This window comes from Protomyctophum bolini (genome assembly GCF_963924005.1).
Source record: "Protomyctophum bolini genome assembly, chromosome: 8".
In the NCBI taxonomy this organism is placed as follows: Eukaryota; Metazoa; Chordata; class Actinopteri; order Myctophiformes; family Myctophidae; genus Protomyctophum; species Protomyctophum bolini.
Window position 1 is genome coordinate 34,167,928 of NC_137869.1, and position 16,404 is coordinate 34,184,331.

The 16,404-nt window shown below is 44.2% G+C and overlaps 1 protein-coding gene across 5 annotated transcripts in view; it reads left to right on the top strand.

Annotated features, from left to right (window-relative positions):
• The window catches only part of pik3r3b (phosphoinositide-3-kinase, regulatory subunit 3b (gamma)), a 209,395-nt gene that overhangs the window by 63,611 nt on the left and 129,380 nt on the right, over positions 1 to 16,404 (top strand). For all 5 annotated transcript variants that reach the window (XM_080771005.1, XM_080771003.1, XM_080771002.1 and 2 more), the window contains exons 3-4: positions 2,745 to 2,819; positions 3,092 to 3,169. In XM_080771005.1, coding sequence (XP_080627131.1) covers positions 2,745 to 2,819; positions 3,092 to 3,169 — 153 coding nt within the window. The remainder of the gene's footprint in view (positions 1 to 2,744; positions 2,820 to 3,091; positions 3,170 to 16,404) is intronic.

Genomic DNA, 16,404 nt, shown 5'->3' on the forward strand with positions numbered 1-16,404 from the left:
CAGTAAACACCCCCCCCCCCAAATAAACAAATACATAAATAAATAAAAGAAAATGTCTTCTCTTCACAAGTGACACAAAATGATCTAATAGCGCAGACCATGTGCAGTAGCAGCTCCAGCGATAAAATAAACTTTATTTCTGTCTGTGAAGCAGTGGTTCTCAACCAGTGATCTTTGGACCGCCAGTGGTCCTTGGGGGGGTTCCAGGTGGTCCCCCAGCTAAATGATGGAGAGTTGGTATACCAAATGGGCCCTTATAGATCTTTAAACATTTTACGCTCTCAAGAGTTCAATTATTGTTAAACATCTGCATTACTTACAGTAATTCACAAGAAGTCTACACCAGTAAGACGCCCTGAGGGCGAGAAGCCACAACAATTAGAGAATGTTGAGGAATTATTATTTTGTTCGTTTGCCTGTTATCTCTCCTATGGTACCACGTCAAATTCGTCAATACAGCATGGAATTGTAGACAAACGTTTTGGCTCTTGAGAGGCTAAATCTCATCAAATGGTGGTCTGTGGCTCAGATGCTTCATAAATAATGGACCACATGGTTTATGAAAAGGTTTGAAGACCACTGCTGTAAAGGAATCGAGGAACACACCTTATTATTTCCAAAATGTCTTCTCTTCAAACACAAGTAACATGAAAGGATGAACTAATAGCACCATAATACATACAGTATAGCAGCTCCAACGATAAAAGAAAGAGGCACTAGTTTGGCACTTTCTTTTTGGAGACTGTGAAGGAATGTGGGAGCTGGCTTCACGGCCCAGGGCTGCTGTCACCGTTGTGTGTTGATCCATTCCCAGCCATGGTTTTGTGTGTCAGTAATTAGCATAGCAATTACTGTGTGTCCCTAAACGGGGACCTCACATCACTCTCTCTCACACACACACACACACACACACACACACACACACACACACACACACACACGCACACGCACACGCACACACAGGCTACGGACACATAAACATACATTGGCGAGCATACAGTTGCATGCACGCACACACATTATACAATGTTTTTGTACACATACATAACTTTACACATGCAGAAACACACAAAAAATGATGCAGTGTACTGAGTGTAGTGCACCCCCCCCCTCAACACACACACACACACACACACACACACACACACACACACACACACCTATTCTTAAACACCTACACATCCTAAACACTGTGTGTGTGTGTGTGTGTGTGTGTGTGTGTGTGTGTGTGTGTGTGTGTGTGTGTGTGTGTGTGAGAGAGAGAGTGATCGACGTCCCTCTCCATTCTCTATGGAGTGCTTCTTCCAATTACCTCCATGCTAATTCTATGCTAATTTAGGGGGATTAACTATGCAAATGTCAGCTATGGCGTGCAACGCCAATCTCCTTCCCACTCCTGGCGAGGAAGCAACCCCAACATTGGTTCCACTCCCGCTAACCTTTACACATTGCAAATACAGAAGGAGAGAACGATAATGAAGGTTGAGATTTTGCTACCTGTGAGTGCAATTGTGCGTATGTGTGTGTGTGTGTGTGTGTGTGTGTGTGTGAGATTATGTAGATACTTTTTTTGTCCGTATGTGTGTGTGTGTGTGTCCGTTTGTGGGTAAATGCATGTCTGAGTGGTGTAGGCTGTGTAACGTCTGTTTGTTTAAGTGCATCTGCTGTACTGTGTATCTTAGCAAATGTCTCTAGAGTATATCTTCTGTTTGCGTGTGTGTGCGTGTGTGTGTGTGTGTGTGTGTGTGTGTGTGTGTGTGTGTGTGTGTGTGTGTGTGTGTGTGTGTGTGTGTGTGTGTGTGTGTGTGTGTGTGTGTGTGTGTGTGTGTGTGTGTGTGTGTGTGTGTGTGTGTGTGTGTGTGTGTGTGTGTGTGTGTGTGTGTGTGTGCATGCATACGAAGGGTGATGATGTCCCCAGGGAGTGGTGGCATGCCATCGGTATCTAGCATGCGAGGTTGTTGACCAAAGCATGAACTCGGGGCTGACATTTCCAAGGTCCTCATACCCTGCTGTGTGTGTGTCCTGGTCAGGCAGCAGGAGGGCTTACACACTCCACTCGCTCACCCTAAGGAGACACACACACACACACACACACACACACACACACACACACACACACACACACACACACACTGGGGAGGTTAAGGTGAGTGGCAGTGGTGCATTTGTCACGCCATGCCTGGGGGGCCAGAATGGAAATGTTGTTGCTAAAACAGATAGGAGAAAGCACAGGTCATGCATGCAACACACACTCCATTAAACAACACAACACAACACAACACACACACACACACACACACACACACACACACACACACACACACGCTCACATTCATCTACGGAGATGAGCAGATACGTAACAGGCTGGTCACCTTCTTTTAAAAGAGAAATGGTCTATTTATGTTGTCTTCTTCAGTAAAGGCCTGGCATACAGGGTAGTGTTGTGGGGTCTGACATGACATGAAGCTGGAGATGTTTTATAATTTTATCATTTAACTTAATCTAAGCACATTGTGTAAAATATTTAAATTACTGTTACTAAATTGGGACTTGAAGGGGGGGAGATGTTTTTATTTTAAGGGGCATGTTTTCCACAATAATGACACCCATACTGTTATAAAACCAAAATAAAAGGTTTTTGAAAAGAAAGAAAATATTTAAATTACTGGGTAAATGAGTGCTTTCTTAAGAAGGTCTCTCTTTTTCCACCCATCTCTCTCTCTCTCTCTCTCTCTCTCTCTCAGAAGGGGAGGTGTGTGTCGTAGCAGACCAGGCTCCAGTGGTGGTCCACAGACTCATAGAGGCCATCGAGAAACATGGTGAGAAAACATGATGACATCTCTCATAAAGTCGCTGCATGTCTGCCTCCCTCACCCTGAGGAAATACAGCTTTTGTGTTTGTAGCTGTGGGCAACAATAACGCATATTTAACCTCAGCAAAATGCTCATGTTATATCTCCTAAATCACATAACTCCAAAATGCTCACGACATTCCTCTGCCATTATATTGTATTGACCAACAGTAAATGTCCTTGCAGACTGCTGCTGCTGCTGCGAGAAACCTATCTCTATCTCTCTCTCGTCTGTGTAGGTTTTGACAGCGAGCCTTTGTATGGAACCTCGGCAGTCTCCGGTGGACTCCCAGAGCTGAGGCAGGCTCTGGACACAGGTACTGTACATGTGCACTCAAACACACATTGGCATTTTGTTTAGTAGTTGTAAAGAGATACATTTTTTTTATCTTTGGAAGGTCGTATTCCTTGGAGCATAGCTCATAATTGTGTATTTTTGGTTAGACTGCAGGCTGAGATACTTTGCCAAATTCACCCCCTTTGACGTGCTGCTGTGTGTGAAGTAGAGACCAACCCAAACGTACAACAAATAGATTTTGAGGGGTGCTCTTAATATATTCAGAGCTTGGTGTACTGTACCCTTTATTGTATTATGAACTTAAGACATTAATGTATTCAAACTTTGGTGTATGGTACCCTGTACTGTATTATTCAGACCTTGGTGTACTGCACAGCCCCTTTACTGTACTATGCACTCATACAGACAAAAGCAAGAATGAGTCAGACTGCGTAGGATCAAACCCGACCCCATCACTCCTGTCTAGAATCTGCAGCTTATTTTTACACTGTCCAAAGCGGTAGTGAACAAGGAGGCCAGCACACATACCTACTGCGGTCAGTATGGCTACTATGACGCCCTTTGCTGTGTGTAAATAAGTTGCAAATGGGACAGACACAGCCAACGGTAAATAGTTCAAAACAGTGGGTTGCACACATCCAGTTCGTTGCTGGCGCTGGAGTGACCATTCAAAAGAATAAAAGTCTGCACAAGAGCATTTATCAGGTGGCTTGATGACGGCCAACTGTGGCTGAAACTTTGTACCATATCATAATTTTGTTTTATAGTAAACTACCCGTAAACACAAAAAATGCTTTTATTCTTTTCACCTTGAATAAAAGCACCCCCAGATTGCATGTTTTTACTTACTTTCTTATTCTGACGGCCCATTATTATAACCCAATCCATAACCATAACCTCACACTAACGTAATGTTTGTCGGACTATTGGGACGTCGGAATAGTAGGGCGTGGGAATTATGAGCTGACTCGTTTGTTCCCCCCTGAGATTGAATCATATGACGTCCCCCCCCCTGTGTGTGTTTTTTTGATTGATTGAAATCTTTATTAACAGTTTGCAGAATTACAGTACATTTCAAGCACAAACTCAATACAAAGACTGTTAACTGTGAGTGGACGACCCAATTAAGCCTTACACTTGTTTACAACAGGGTCCACATTGTTCAATTCATCAAAACATTTAGAGACAAACAAATAGACACTTCTATGTAGTTAAAGAACAGAACAGGAATTCATCATATAGAACAGGAATTCATCATATGTGTCCTTCATCATATGTGTGTGTGTGTGTGTGTGTGTGTGTGTGTGTGTGTGTGTATGTATGTGTGTGTGTGTGTGTGTGTGTGTGTGTGTGTGTCTGGTCAGGATGTTAATTGTACTGAGTAATACCAGATTCAGACCAATAAGCCACACCTCTGGCCTGTTTGGTGGGCTGCTTTGTGTCTCCAGTTGAACACTGTTTGGTGGGCTGCTTTGTGTCTTCAGTTGAACACTGTTTGGTGGGCTGCTTTGTGTCTCCAGTTGAACACTGTTTGGTGGGCTGCTTTGTGTCTCCAGTTGAACCTGTTTGGTGGGCTGCTTTGTGTCTCCAGTTGAACACTTAAGCCTATTTTATGCTCTGCCTCATGATGGAGTCAGTCGTGCATTGAGAATAGCTGACCTAAGTTCACAGTGCCTCGTGGATGCAATGCGTTGTGAGCTTGCGGGTCATCTTTTTTTTAACAATGTATTTATTTTCCTTTTTTACACACACAACTGACAATACAAACATACAAAAAACAACAATGAACATTACAAGACAATTACTGGTACAAAGAAAGCTAAACAACAACAACCACAAAAATATACCATCCATTAAATGTGACAAATTTTTGTTCTTTATATAACTTATAAAACGTCCCCACACCTCCTGAAACTTTTCTTGTTTGTCCTTAAGAATGTATCAAATCTTTTCCAAAGATAAACATAATTCCTTGAACCACTGTGTAATACTTGGTTTGTCTGGCCTCTTCCAGGTCAATCTATTTTTGACTAGGGTCATCTATTAACACCGTCCTGCAACAAAGTTTAAATCAGACTTTAGGTATGTTTAGTGTTTACCATGTGATGTAGAGCAGAGAAGGATGCTCATGTAAAGGTATAGTGGTTTCTAAAGTTGTTCAATTCACCTCTTTACAGCGAGTAAATAAAGAACAGGAGATATTCAAATAATCTCTTATGCAATATTATTATTATTTAAAAAGAAAAATAGACTTTAGATTTATGTTTGATTAATTTCCCAAATGACCAGTGCCAAACTGGAAAGAATGCTCAATACATTTATATGAAGCAGCAGGTGGCTCTTACCTCACAGTCAATGTCTCTAAGATATTGTATAATTATGTTTGCAGCCCAAGGCTGCAGAATCTCTTCCAAGTCAATAAGTCATACAGGGTTCCTGGAATCTAATGGAGGCACACTGGGTTATCCCCCCAAAAAAGTTTGAGTTGTGAAGTTCAGTCTGGCACCACCAGGGAGTGCTCTCACTCTGCACTTTTATTTTGGGAGAGAGAGAACAAAGTCAAACTCTGGCTGCCTGCCCTGAGAAGGAGAGACTGCAGAAAGACAGTGAGAGAAAGAGGGACAATGATCTAGATGAAAAGATCTACAGTAGTACAGCAGTTTTATGGAGAAAAGTATTTTAATCATGCCACTTCGAACGGGTTAAAAACAACTGCAGTAAAAATAATGGGCAATTGAGCTGTAATTTAAATGAGGCCATACTGTATATATATTCTGTATTCTGTAACATAAAGGGTCTTTTTGCATTTGAATCTCCAACACCTACACGTGCAGCTATAGGACTATACCAGGAAACTTTTAACAACCATAAAACGAGCTTGCAGGCACACTTAGAATATGGCCTTGCATACAGTATAGTACAGACATGTGCATACACATTTTAAACACGCACGCACACACACACACACACACACACACACACACACACACACACACACACACACCTGGCTTCCTCGCGGCAGTGGTGGGAGGTCAGTGGGGGTACAGCGACGCACACATATATACTCAAAGCAATCAAGTGAAAGGACTTGACATGTGGGCACTCAGAGGAATTTAGCATACAGGCTTGACGTACACATGTTTAGACAGGAATGGGCTGCGTGAGAAAATCCCACGTGCGCGCAGTCGCGGGGAAATGGACAGAAAACGCAATGCGTTGACATAGCGGACTCACATTATCTTGCGTGTCTGTGGGTGAGCGGCTTAACGTGCATGGACAGGCCCTGTGGAATATGTATATGACAAGTGGTAGCCTGGGATGTACGCCGCCCGTTACGCAAGCACGCACGCACAACTTTGACTTCTGTGTCAGCGGGAGAGATGCTCACTCTAATAGTTATTTGTGTGGGAAATGCTGGAGAGTGACTAGAGAGAGGGGGAGAGAGAGAGAGAGAGAGGGAGAGCATTTGAAAATGCAATCACTATGTTGCTTCCCTGCATTCTCTTTCTGTCTGTCTCTCTCTTTCACTCTCTCTCTCTCTCGCTCTTTTTCTCTCTCCTTTCTGCTGTTTGTTTCTTGTGATTCCGTAGAAAACCTCTTTGTCTTTCCGTCTTGTTGTCAAACTTGTCACTTTGAATTGAATCTTCTAGATGAGACGGAGACTGTGGGGGAAAAAAAGAAAACATTTACACAAGGAAGTGACTGTGTGTGCGACTGTGTGTGCGTGCGTGCATGAGTGTGTGTGTGTGTGTGTATGCGTGCGTGCTTGCGTGCTTGCGTGCGTGTGTGTGTGCGGTCCCAGGCTACCACTTGTCATATACATGGAACATGAATTCATATACAATGTGTCCGTGTTTGTGTGAGTGTGTATGAATGTGTGTGTTGTCTTTGCAAGCGTATTGCTGCGTTATTGTGTCGTGACGTTTTTTGATTTGTGTACATGCATGTACAGTACATGCATGCACCCACCCAGATATTATGCATTGGAGCCTCCACAGCCCACTTGGAACCATGCATGCCCCACCCAGATATTATGTCTGTCTCCCTTTGATGCCCATATATGGAGTTCTGTGTCAGGCATGCCCAAATATGGACTATATGCAGCCAGCTTGTGGAGTTCTGTGTCAGGCATGCCCTGCCGTGTTGTGAGGTCAGAACAGAGCAGGGGCCCGGTCCAGAGCCCGGGCAGAGGCCTTTCTGGGGCGGTTCTGGACAACCGTGGGTCCGACCGACTCGACACCGGCCACTGCACCCCCTGCTGTGGTGTGGAACGCGCGTGTCGAATTTGAAACCGGTGGGGCTAACGGTTCTCAATAGTGCTCAGTGTGAATGGCCCTTTTAGGCTATACTCAACTGTGCCCCTTCGGTAACCCAGCGGTATTGCAGCTGTTCATAACACAGACAGACAGACCAGTTATACCTGCTATTGCTGCTTGCAGCTATATTGCACTGTGCGTCGCATCACATGTGCCAAACAAAACAATTTAATCCGTGCTCCCGAGTTTTCCAATCACAATCGAGTAGTTGTTATGTAGGTCAGTTGAGTAAATGTAGGCTAAACATAATGTTTGACGACAATGTAAGACGTGACAAGTAGCGCGGACATCCACGCTCCGCTAACCTCTGCACAGTGCAATCTTAAATGGTATTAAAATGTTTGGCATACGGCGATATTTTCCAGCTGTAGGAAGTTTCTCCGTGATACGCCGGTGAATGAGTCCGTCTCTGTGACTTGTATTTTAAGAAAGTTAAGTTTAAGTTTTTTTTTAAATATATACATTCACTTTGCGATGGTTCAAATTGTATTTTGGTACGGTTCTGGGACGTTAGGCTGGAGCCCTGGTATATGCATGTACAGTTCATGCATTTTTGTGTGTGCGTATGTGGGTGTGGGTGTCTCTACATCTCAACTGTTTTATCTTCAGTCATTTTACTTCACGTTTGTGACTTTTGCATCCTGTATTGCAGTTTGTTTCCCTGACGAATAATTTAAATCATATTTATATTTTGATATGGTCATTTATACGGTGTCGGGCCCAAACCTTTTAACCCGTGACCCAAAAGAGAAATTAGTCATCTGCCTGGGACCCCGACTAGAAGTAGAAAATAGCAGATCTACAAGCTCAGAACATGTCACTTTGCTTTTTTTGGGATGTTTATTTGAAAATGTTCTGAAATAATAATAATGAAAAGCAAAATGTCGGAAACAAAAAATATAGAGACCCATAAAAATGTATCCGAAACCCACAAATGGTTCTGTACAGTATGTATGTACTGTAAATGGTTCTGTATACAGTATGTATGTACTGTAGGAAGGTAGAACCACTCTAACAGTGCTCTAAAGTGGTCTACTCCACTAACCTGACTCCGCCAGATGGGGCAGTAGAGAGTAAACTGCAGGGGCGCAGGTAGAATGTTATAACTGGGGGGGACATATTTGGGGGCTATCTGAAAGATTTCATGACGAGAGGGGGGATATCCCCCCCCACTTTTGTGCATAATTACGCCGATTTTCTGCATTTTTTTGTGGATTTCATGGCAAAAAAACACTGCCAACACAGCAAAACACATGCAGCCACGGTACATGGATAATCCCCCCTCCTCATGAAACTGAGGGTGTCGATCCCCCCCTATCTGTGCGCCTGGGAACCAGTGCATTCTCTACTGCCCCACCTGGCGGAGTCAGGTTACTACTCCACCACTGTATGCCCAACTGTACAGCCTTCATGGCTGTTGTCAAGGACTGACACCAGATAAGCACTAAATGGAGCCGTCTTTTCAACACTATGGAGCTGTCTCCCAAGCAGCATATAGTGCTGTGAAGACAGATTCATAGTGCTGACCTACAATCATTGTTTGCTATATCGGCTGTAAATATATAGCTATATGTTGATAACTATAGATCAGCTGATATCAGCATATCATTGCTGTCAGGCGGAAACCTTGTATGTCCAAAGCCTGACATGAGGAAAATGATCCTGTGTCCAATGCATCCAATGTAGTTCTTAAGTACAGACTTAACTTTAAGAATTGTTCAAAGATAAAATAGCACAACTACATAAAGCTCATAAGAATTATCATCGTGACACATTTTGAACTAGTTGCTTGATCTGCTATTTTTGCTACTTTTGTGCAACACTGTTGTGAGGCTAAGCAGGGCTATTCATAAAAAGAAAATAAAGAATAACCATGGTTTCCTCTTTGCTAAGATCAGAATCTAAGTTCAGAATGGAAGAATCCATAATGTGTCAACCTAATCATTCTATAAGCATACTGCATACTGTCTTAACCTGTAGGATGCAATGTAGGAGTCTGTCTGTCTGTCTGTCTGTATTCTAGGTGCATTGTGCATGTGGTGCATGGGTTATGGAATACAGTTATGTAATAGGAAGCTGTCACACAGTAGGGAAGTTTTCATGCTAGTCTCCTTGGCTTTGTGTGGCTGTGCGTGTGCACGTGTGCATGTACTGCACATATGTGCATGTGCTTGTGTATGCATGTGTACACAGTACACCACAGGAGTGTGTGACATCATTTCTACATAATATATATAATATATTATAGTCTATATTAGTGTGTATGAGTGCCCGCACTTCATGTCATATTTGTGTGTACATGTATGAGTGCCCGTATATCATATTCTCTCTGTGTGTGTGTGTGTGTGTGTGTGTGTGTGTGTGTGTGTGTGTGTGTGTGTGTGCATGTGGGGTTAAATCTCTGCGCGTGCGTGCGTGCGTGCACGTGCGTGACGGTGAGCCGGACGCCCTCCGATAGCGTTTCAGAACATTACCTCATCGAGTGGACCTCCGATTGGTACACGGCCTGGCCGTTGCCATGGTGATAGCCAGCTGGTTCTGTCATGCCCACACAGTGCTCAGTGTGTTGGTGCTGTGTGTTATTGTACATTGTACATGCAAGTCACTTGTGCATATGTCTGTTTTCCATATGGAACAAGCATGTATGATAATTATAGTACATGCATGCTGCAAACATGCACACGCACATGCACGAGCGCACACGTACACACACACACACACACACACACACTGGGCGACGTTTGCTGCACAGCTTGGGCAGGGTGTTTTGGAAATGATGAGTCACACTGGCTAGAGGACAGACCTTACACATAACGCACTGTGTGTCACACACACACACACACACACACACACACACACACACACACACACACACACACACACACACACCCCAACCTTTGTACATACTGTACATACCTGCATACATTAGGCAAACCCCAAACGCACCAAGACATACTGTAGGTTACGTTTAATGCACCATATGGCCATACCTGTGTATGTGCCAGGCACTGCAAACATCAATTTACAATGTAGGCATTTAGCAGACAGAGCGACTGACAATAAGCATGGTAATTGCTAATTACAGTATGCAGAGAGACAGTGTAATTCCTCAGTAAACTAAGATCCATCTTATGCCAGGAACCTATAGCATCAGTCTAAAAACAATATAGTCAATATAATCAAATAAGCAATATATTAGCAATCTGATTGGTTGAGGTATCCATCTATCCGTGCTTTAAACGAGCATGATGGAACACCTAATCAAAACATAGCAATCAGCTGTGCTGAGTCTCGCTGCTCTACCAGAACGTAGCCGACTGTGTTGCTAGGCTAGCGATGGTCTCTCTTGTCACCTGTCAAAGATTATTTTAACAAATATCTTAGTTATAATGAAATTGAGTTAAACATAAAATTACACTTCAATACTACATCGTACACATTATAGAACAGCAAATAAAACATCCATGATACACCTCAAAGTACTGTACCTATGAAATATATACAACAAATCACCAAGGTGCTAATCTTTTAGTGGCAGGGCAAATACACAATGTATACAAAATATAAACGGAAATAATAAATGAACAAAGGCACTTCTGCAGTGCTTACGGGACTCACCTGTCGGCTCGTAACTGCAGTAACGTAATTGACGTGCCATTAGTGGCAGTAAAGCACACTCTTGTGTAATATTGCTGAAGTGTACAAACTATAATGCATAAACACAACCATTTGAACGTTATACCTGACTTTGTTTGGCTCTGCTCTGACGGTTCACCCAGTGCATTGTGGTATATGAATTTGCCGGTCAGGAGCCACTACACAGTAAAAGCGAGTGAATGAGCGTTAATGTGTCCATGTGTAGCTCTGAGAGTATGCAGTTCACTTTTTATTTCCATCCATATTGTGGTGAATAAATAGCAGTTTGGCTATTTTCAGCAAAGATATTGAATGTAGAGTGAAAACAGAAACGACACTAGTAGAGCCCTGAGGGACTCCGTATAGGGCTTAACGACCCGTTAAAACGGGGAAAGCGTCTGATCTGCGTCATTTTAGATATTAGCGTTGGCTATTCCATAAATATCAGATCTACAAGCTCCCAGCGCACAGCCTGTACATCATTTGGCTTCGGAGCGCTCTGGTCTTAATGGGTTAAGTGGTTAACGCTCAGGGTTTTACCGTGTACCTCATTATCGTCATTGAGGGCTGCATGGTGGTGGTGGAGCCGCTGGAAACACGTGCCAGAGAAAAGCCATTTCACATGTCCTCTCCTGCACTCCATCCGTCCTCACAGTGTCTCTCTCTGCCTCATAGCCCCTCCTCCTCCTCCTCGCCGCTCCACCTATTATTCTGAGTTGCCAGGTGCAGAGTCTGAGTCATAGACGACTGATGCTCAACATGTGGGCCCGGGCCCACCGGTGGGCTGTGAGGACATTGCAGGTGGGCCCCCCCCGCCAAAATAATTGGCAAAACACATTAGATTTTAATGATAACATTACTGTTGTAAAAATGTCATGGTATTCATTTCATTTTAGGCTTTTATGCCTTTATTGATAGGACAGTATTGACAGGAAATGGGGAGAGAGATGGGGAGCGATGGGGATTCGAACCCGCGACACGCTGTCAGGCTGACCACCGCGCCGGCGGCCCAGACCATGGTATTCGTTCTTTAAAACTTTGACAAATGAGTTGTCCTTAATTGTGCCCGTCGATATAAACAAGGACTTAATGTTAATTACGTTGCTCCAAGCTGTGTTAAGTGGTCAGCAGATGGGTGGGTTTTGGGCCCTGATCCAGGAAAGGTTGAGAAGCACTGCAGACCCCACTGTCCTCCATTGCTCTCCTCATCCTCCTCCTCCTCCTCCTATATCCATTCAGTCCTCCATACATCCTGTAACAGTAGCCGCTAGCGAGCCAGATAGAGACACAGCTCTCTTTCTCTCTCTCTCTCTCTCTCTCTCTTTCTCTTTCTCTAGCCGTTCCAACGATTAAGTCATCCTTTATTTCACGGCACCTCCATAGCGCCCTCTTCAAATCGCTCTCTCTTTCGTTCTCTCTCTCTCTCTCTCTCACACTCCGGTTCTCATCCACCTCCCCCCCACACACACACTTCTCCTCTCTCACTCTCTCTCTTTCCCTCGCGTCTCTCGCCCTTTTTTTATTCACCCATTCATCACCGTCCATCCCCCCCCCCCCCCCCCCCCCCCCCCCCAGCCCGGTGACAGGACCCGCTGAGTTCAGCAAAACACAAATTAAAAACGCTCCTCTCTCTTCCATCCCCCTCCCACCCTCCTGCTTCCTTTCTGCCTTCTTTCCTTCCGTCTGTCCATCCCGGCTCTTCCATTGGTTACAGGTGATGTCATCATCTTCCTCCGTTGCCCGTCGATAGCCTATAAGAAGTCAAGGTTTTTACAGTCAGCTGGGGAGCAGAGAGGCAGCACATGAACTTGCTCATGCATGTGCACGCGCATACGGTCTGCACGTCCACTGCCTTAACATTTATTTTGTTTCCGCCGAGCCGAACCACGTGCGTGTGTGCGTGCGTGCGTGCGTCTTGTTAAATGGAGCCATTTGGTATGACCAAGTGATTATTACTTTGTCACCAATTGCCACCAAATTCCTTTAGTAACGCTGTGAAAACGATAACATCTGGAGTGTGGGGTGTGTCTTTCACTCCCCATCATCTGTTGTTGCACAGAGGACGATGAAGTGTGAGGGTGTGTGTGTGAGCGTGTGTGTGTGTGTGTGTGTGTGTGTGCTGTGTGTGAGTGTACATGTACTGTATGTGCGCGACCCGTATTCATTGCCATTCACTTTCATACATGCAGTGTTTAAAATGTGCATTGCTGCGTTGAGATAGTAAACTGTCCTCCATGTCTTTGTGTACCTGTTGTCGTGTGTGTGTGTGTGTGTGTGTGTGTGTGTGCGTGTGTGTACCTGTTGTTGTGTACCTGCCTCTCAGCAGAGCGAGCAGGGGAACAGCCTCACTCCCTCCCTCCCTGTTTCGATGAGGTCACCTCTAGCGGCACTCATGGGTTCTTGTGCTCCACTCTCTGATGACAAGGCAGCTCACTGCCGCTCATGACACACGATCTCTGCATCTGTTCCTCTGTATGTGTCGGTCAACCTGTGGTCTGCATGTCTGTCAGAGTCGTGTCGTAACTATGCACGGCAAAGTCCTCACTGTTGATTCAACTCTGGCGGTGTTGAAATGGACCCACATGTCTGTTTCTACACTTCATTGATTTCACGGTGCATGCACGCATACGTACTGTCTGTGATTCCACACCTGTCTCTCTCCATCGTTGACCAGTGTGCACGGGTTGCTGTGGTAACGATGTAATGACATGAAGGCGTGAGAAACGTTTCATTTATACTTCGTCAAGCAACCGCGTCGCTCTCTCCGAAAACACAAGCTTGTAGGTCTGCTATTTTCGGGGAGTGACACCGTCGTACGGTTCCACACATTTCAAAAGACCTATAGGATTAGGAATATGGATTAAATCTGATTAGCAAAAATCTATATCCTTTTTTTATTGGATCATATGGAGCTATTCATCAAAACAATCTGTTTCTTATCTGGATTAGCCAAAACTAAATTGAGCTGCCAGTGTGAACATAGCCTACAGCTATAGTACATACTGTACAGTACAGTACACAGTGTATACAGTAGCTTTCATGTCATCTTTATGTATCTGTGTGTCTGTTGTCTCCTTCAGCAACACCTTTTAAACAGTTTAATTAATTGCTTATTGTTTATTTTAGATCCTCATTAGTGACTGCCTCAGCAGTGACTATTCTTCCTGGGTCAAACAGTACAATTAAATAATTGACAAGCAAAAATAAAATAACAATTAAAAAACGAATAGGCAACATACACATTCGCACACATACAAAAACAATGATTATCCTAAATGACGAAAAAGTTATTAAAAGTACATACTAACTTTTAATACATACTATTAAAAGTTTTTTAGCATGTATCAATATAACAATGCTAAACAGAAACTACATTTAAGAAAACACACACACACACACGCAGGCATAACTCAATCGCTTTCTGTATTACATCTCTTCTCGCTCTATTCCTAAAACCAACTCTGCTGATGGTCAAAATATTATGGAAGTCTATTCCAGTAAGTGATTGCTCTGTACATAACAGTTCTTATCTGGGTTTAGGCTGGGTGAACGCACCTCTCAGAGCATATAGTTGTGTGACTATCAACAGCTGAGAAGAGAGATAAGTTGATGTGTGTATAGATGTTTTTCATAAACAGAATCAAGCTACAGTACAAGCTAGTCTCTCACCAACCTAAATAACCGGTCCTAAATGAGCAATGAATGTGGCGCTGTAGAACTGTACATATGGTATTTGGGGCGCAGATGGCAATTCATAACTGGAGATGTCCGATTTGGGGGACACTCCACAATTTCCCCCGCCGATTTCAAGGCACAACACAGCCGCCCAGCTAGCCATCCTTGCCTGATTGGGATGTGTGCTCTAGAAGCCTTCCTCTTACTGTGGCTTGAGGGCACAAGCAGCTACAGTGTCTGCCTGCTTACTGCATACGGTTGCCGTGTCATTGTTTCTGACGGCTCATTATTCCGACGGCGTGTTGGTCCGACTCGCCACATTACACTTCCTCTGCCAACCTGGGGGGGCAACGGACTGACCTCATGCTTCCTTCTATTTCACCTTGACGTGGGGGAGTTTCCCCGGGCCGGATGTAGCGCGTGGAAGGAACACGTTATTCCGACCAGTTATTTTCCCCTCCAGGGGGAGGTAGTTTAGAGACCAGGATTACTGCATGTTTTTTGTGAGGGTATCTACCTACCCTAGGGGAGGACATGGGGAGAACATGCAAACTCGCCACATTACTAACCGTGTCCTTAACCCTAACACGAAGCCACATTCTCGGAGAAGGGTGCATATCTTTGTATGGTTCGTATGTGTGTGTTCGCATGTGTCTTAACCAGCAACTCATGTCAGTGTCTTGTGTGGGTCTTAACCGGCCATGTATGTTGGACTATTGGTATATGTCGGAACTAACGTATGCCCCCCGTCGGAGTAATGGGATGTCGGAGTGATGATATTCAACTAACAACAACTATTCACTCTTTGTTTTCAATCGTCGCGCACACACACACACACACACACACACACACACACACACACATACGTTTGACACAATGCACGATCGATCAAATGTACATGCATACTGTGCACACACAAGCACACACACACACACACACAGACAAGTCACAGAGACTAAAGTTATCGACACACAGATACCTCTTGTTCCTGCATCACATGCTGGTCACTTCTTCCCGAGCTCAGACCTTAATGAGACGTTGTGACCTGTGATCTCAGATAGTAAAGTTTAGCCACCAGTAGCCCGAGAAGCCTGATGTGTCTGCAGCGTTGGCATCGGCAGACAAAGCCGGCTCTGTCAGAACGCAGACCGTTCATAATGATGTTTGACGTTTTACCATGAGCTCCATCCCTCATTCTTGTCTTGTGTCTTGTGAGGAGAGGGGAGAATTGTGCTCGTCTTCTCGTACAAGCCTTCCTGAGTGCCCAGAGAGGCTCCCCTTTGCACAGTAAAATTGTCTATGTTAATATAACCACTTGAACCCTATAGCGTCCGTCTTCTGGGCATGTCATAATAGCCCCAAAATGTCCACATAAATAAATGGGAGATCTACAGTACAATGCTCACAACGTGTTGCAACATTTCCAGTTTGTAGATTAGCTATTTGGGGAAAAGAGAAGAGCAGTGCAGGGGGAAAGTACCAGCCCATCACCACAGAGCCTATAGCCCTTTGACTAGACTCTAGGGGCTCAAATCCAACCTGATGAGCGTCATATCATGGATAGAGCAGGCTCCAGTAACCAGACCTATACCCATATGACATCTAAATCAATGTGTGTGGGATAAAA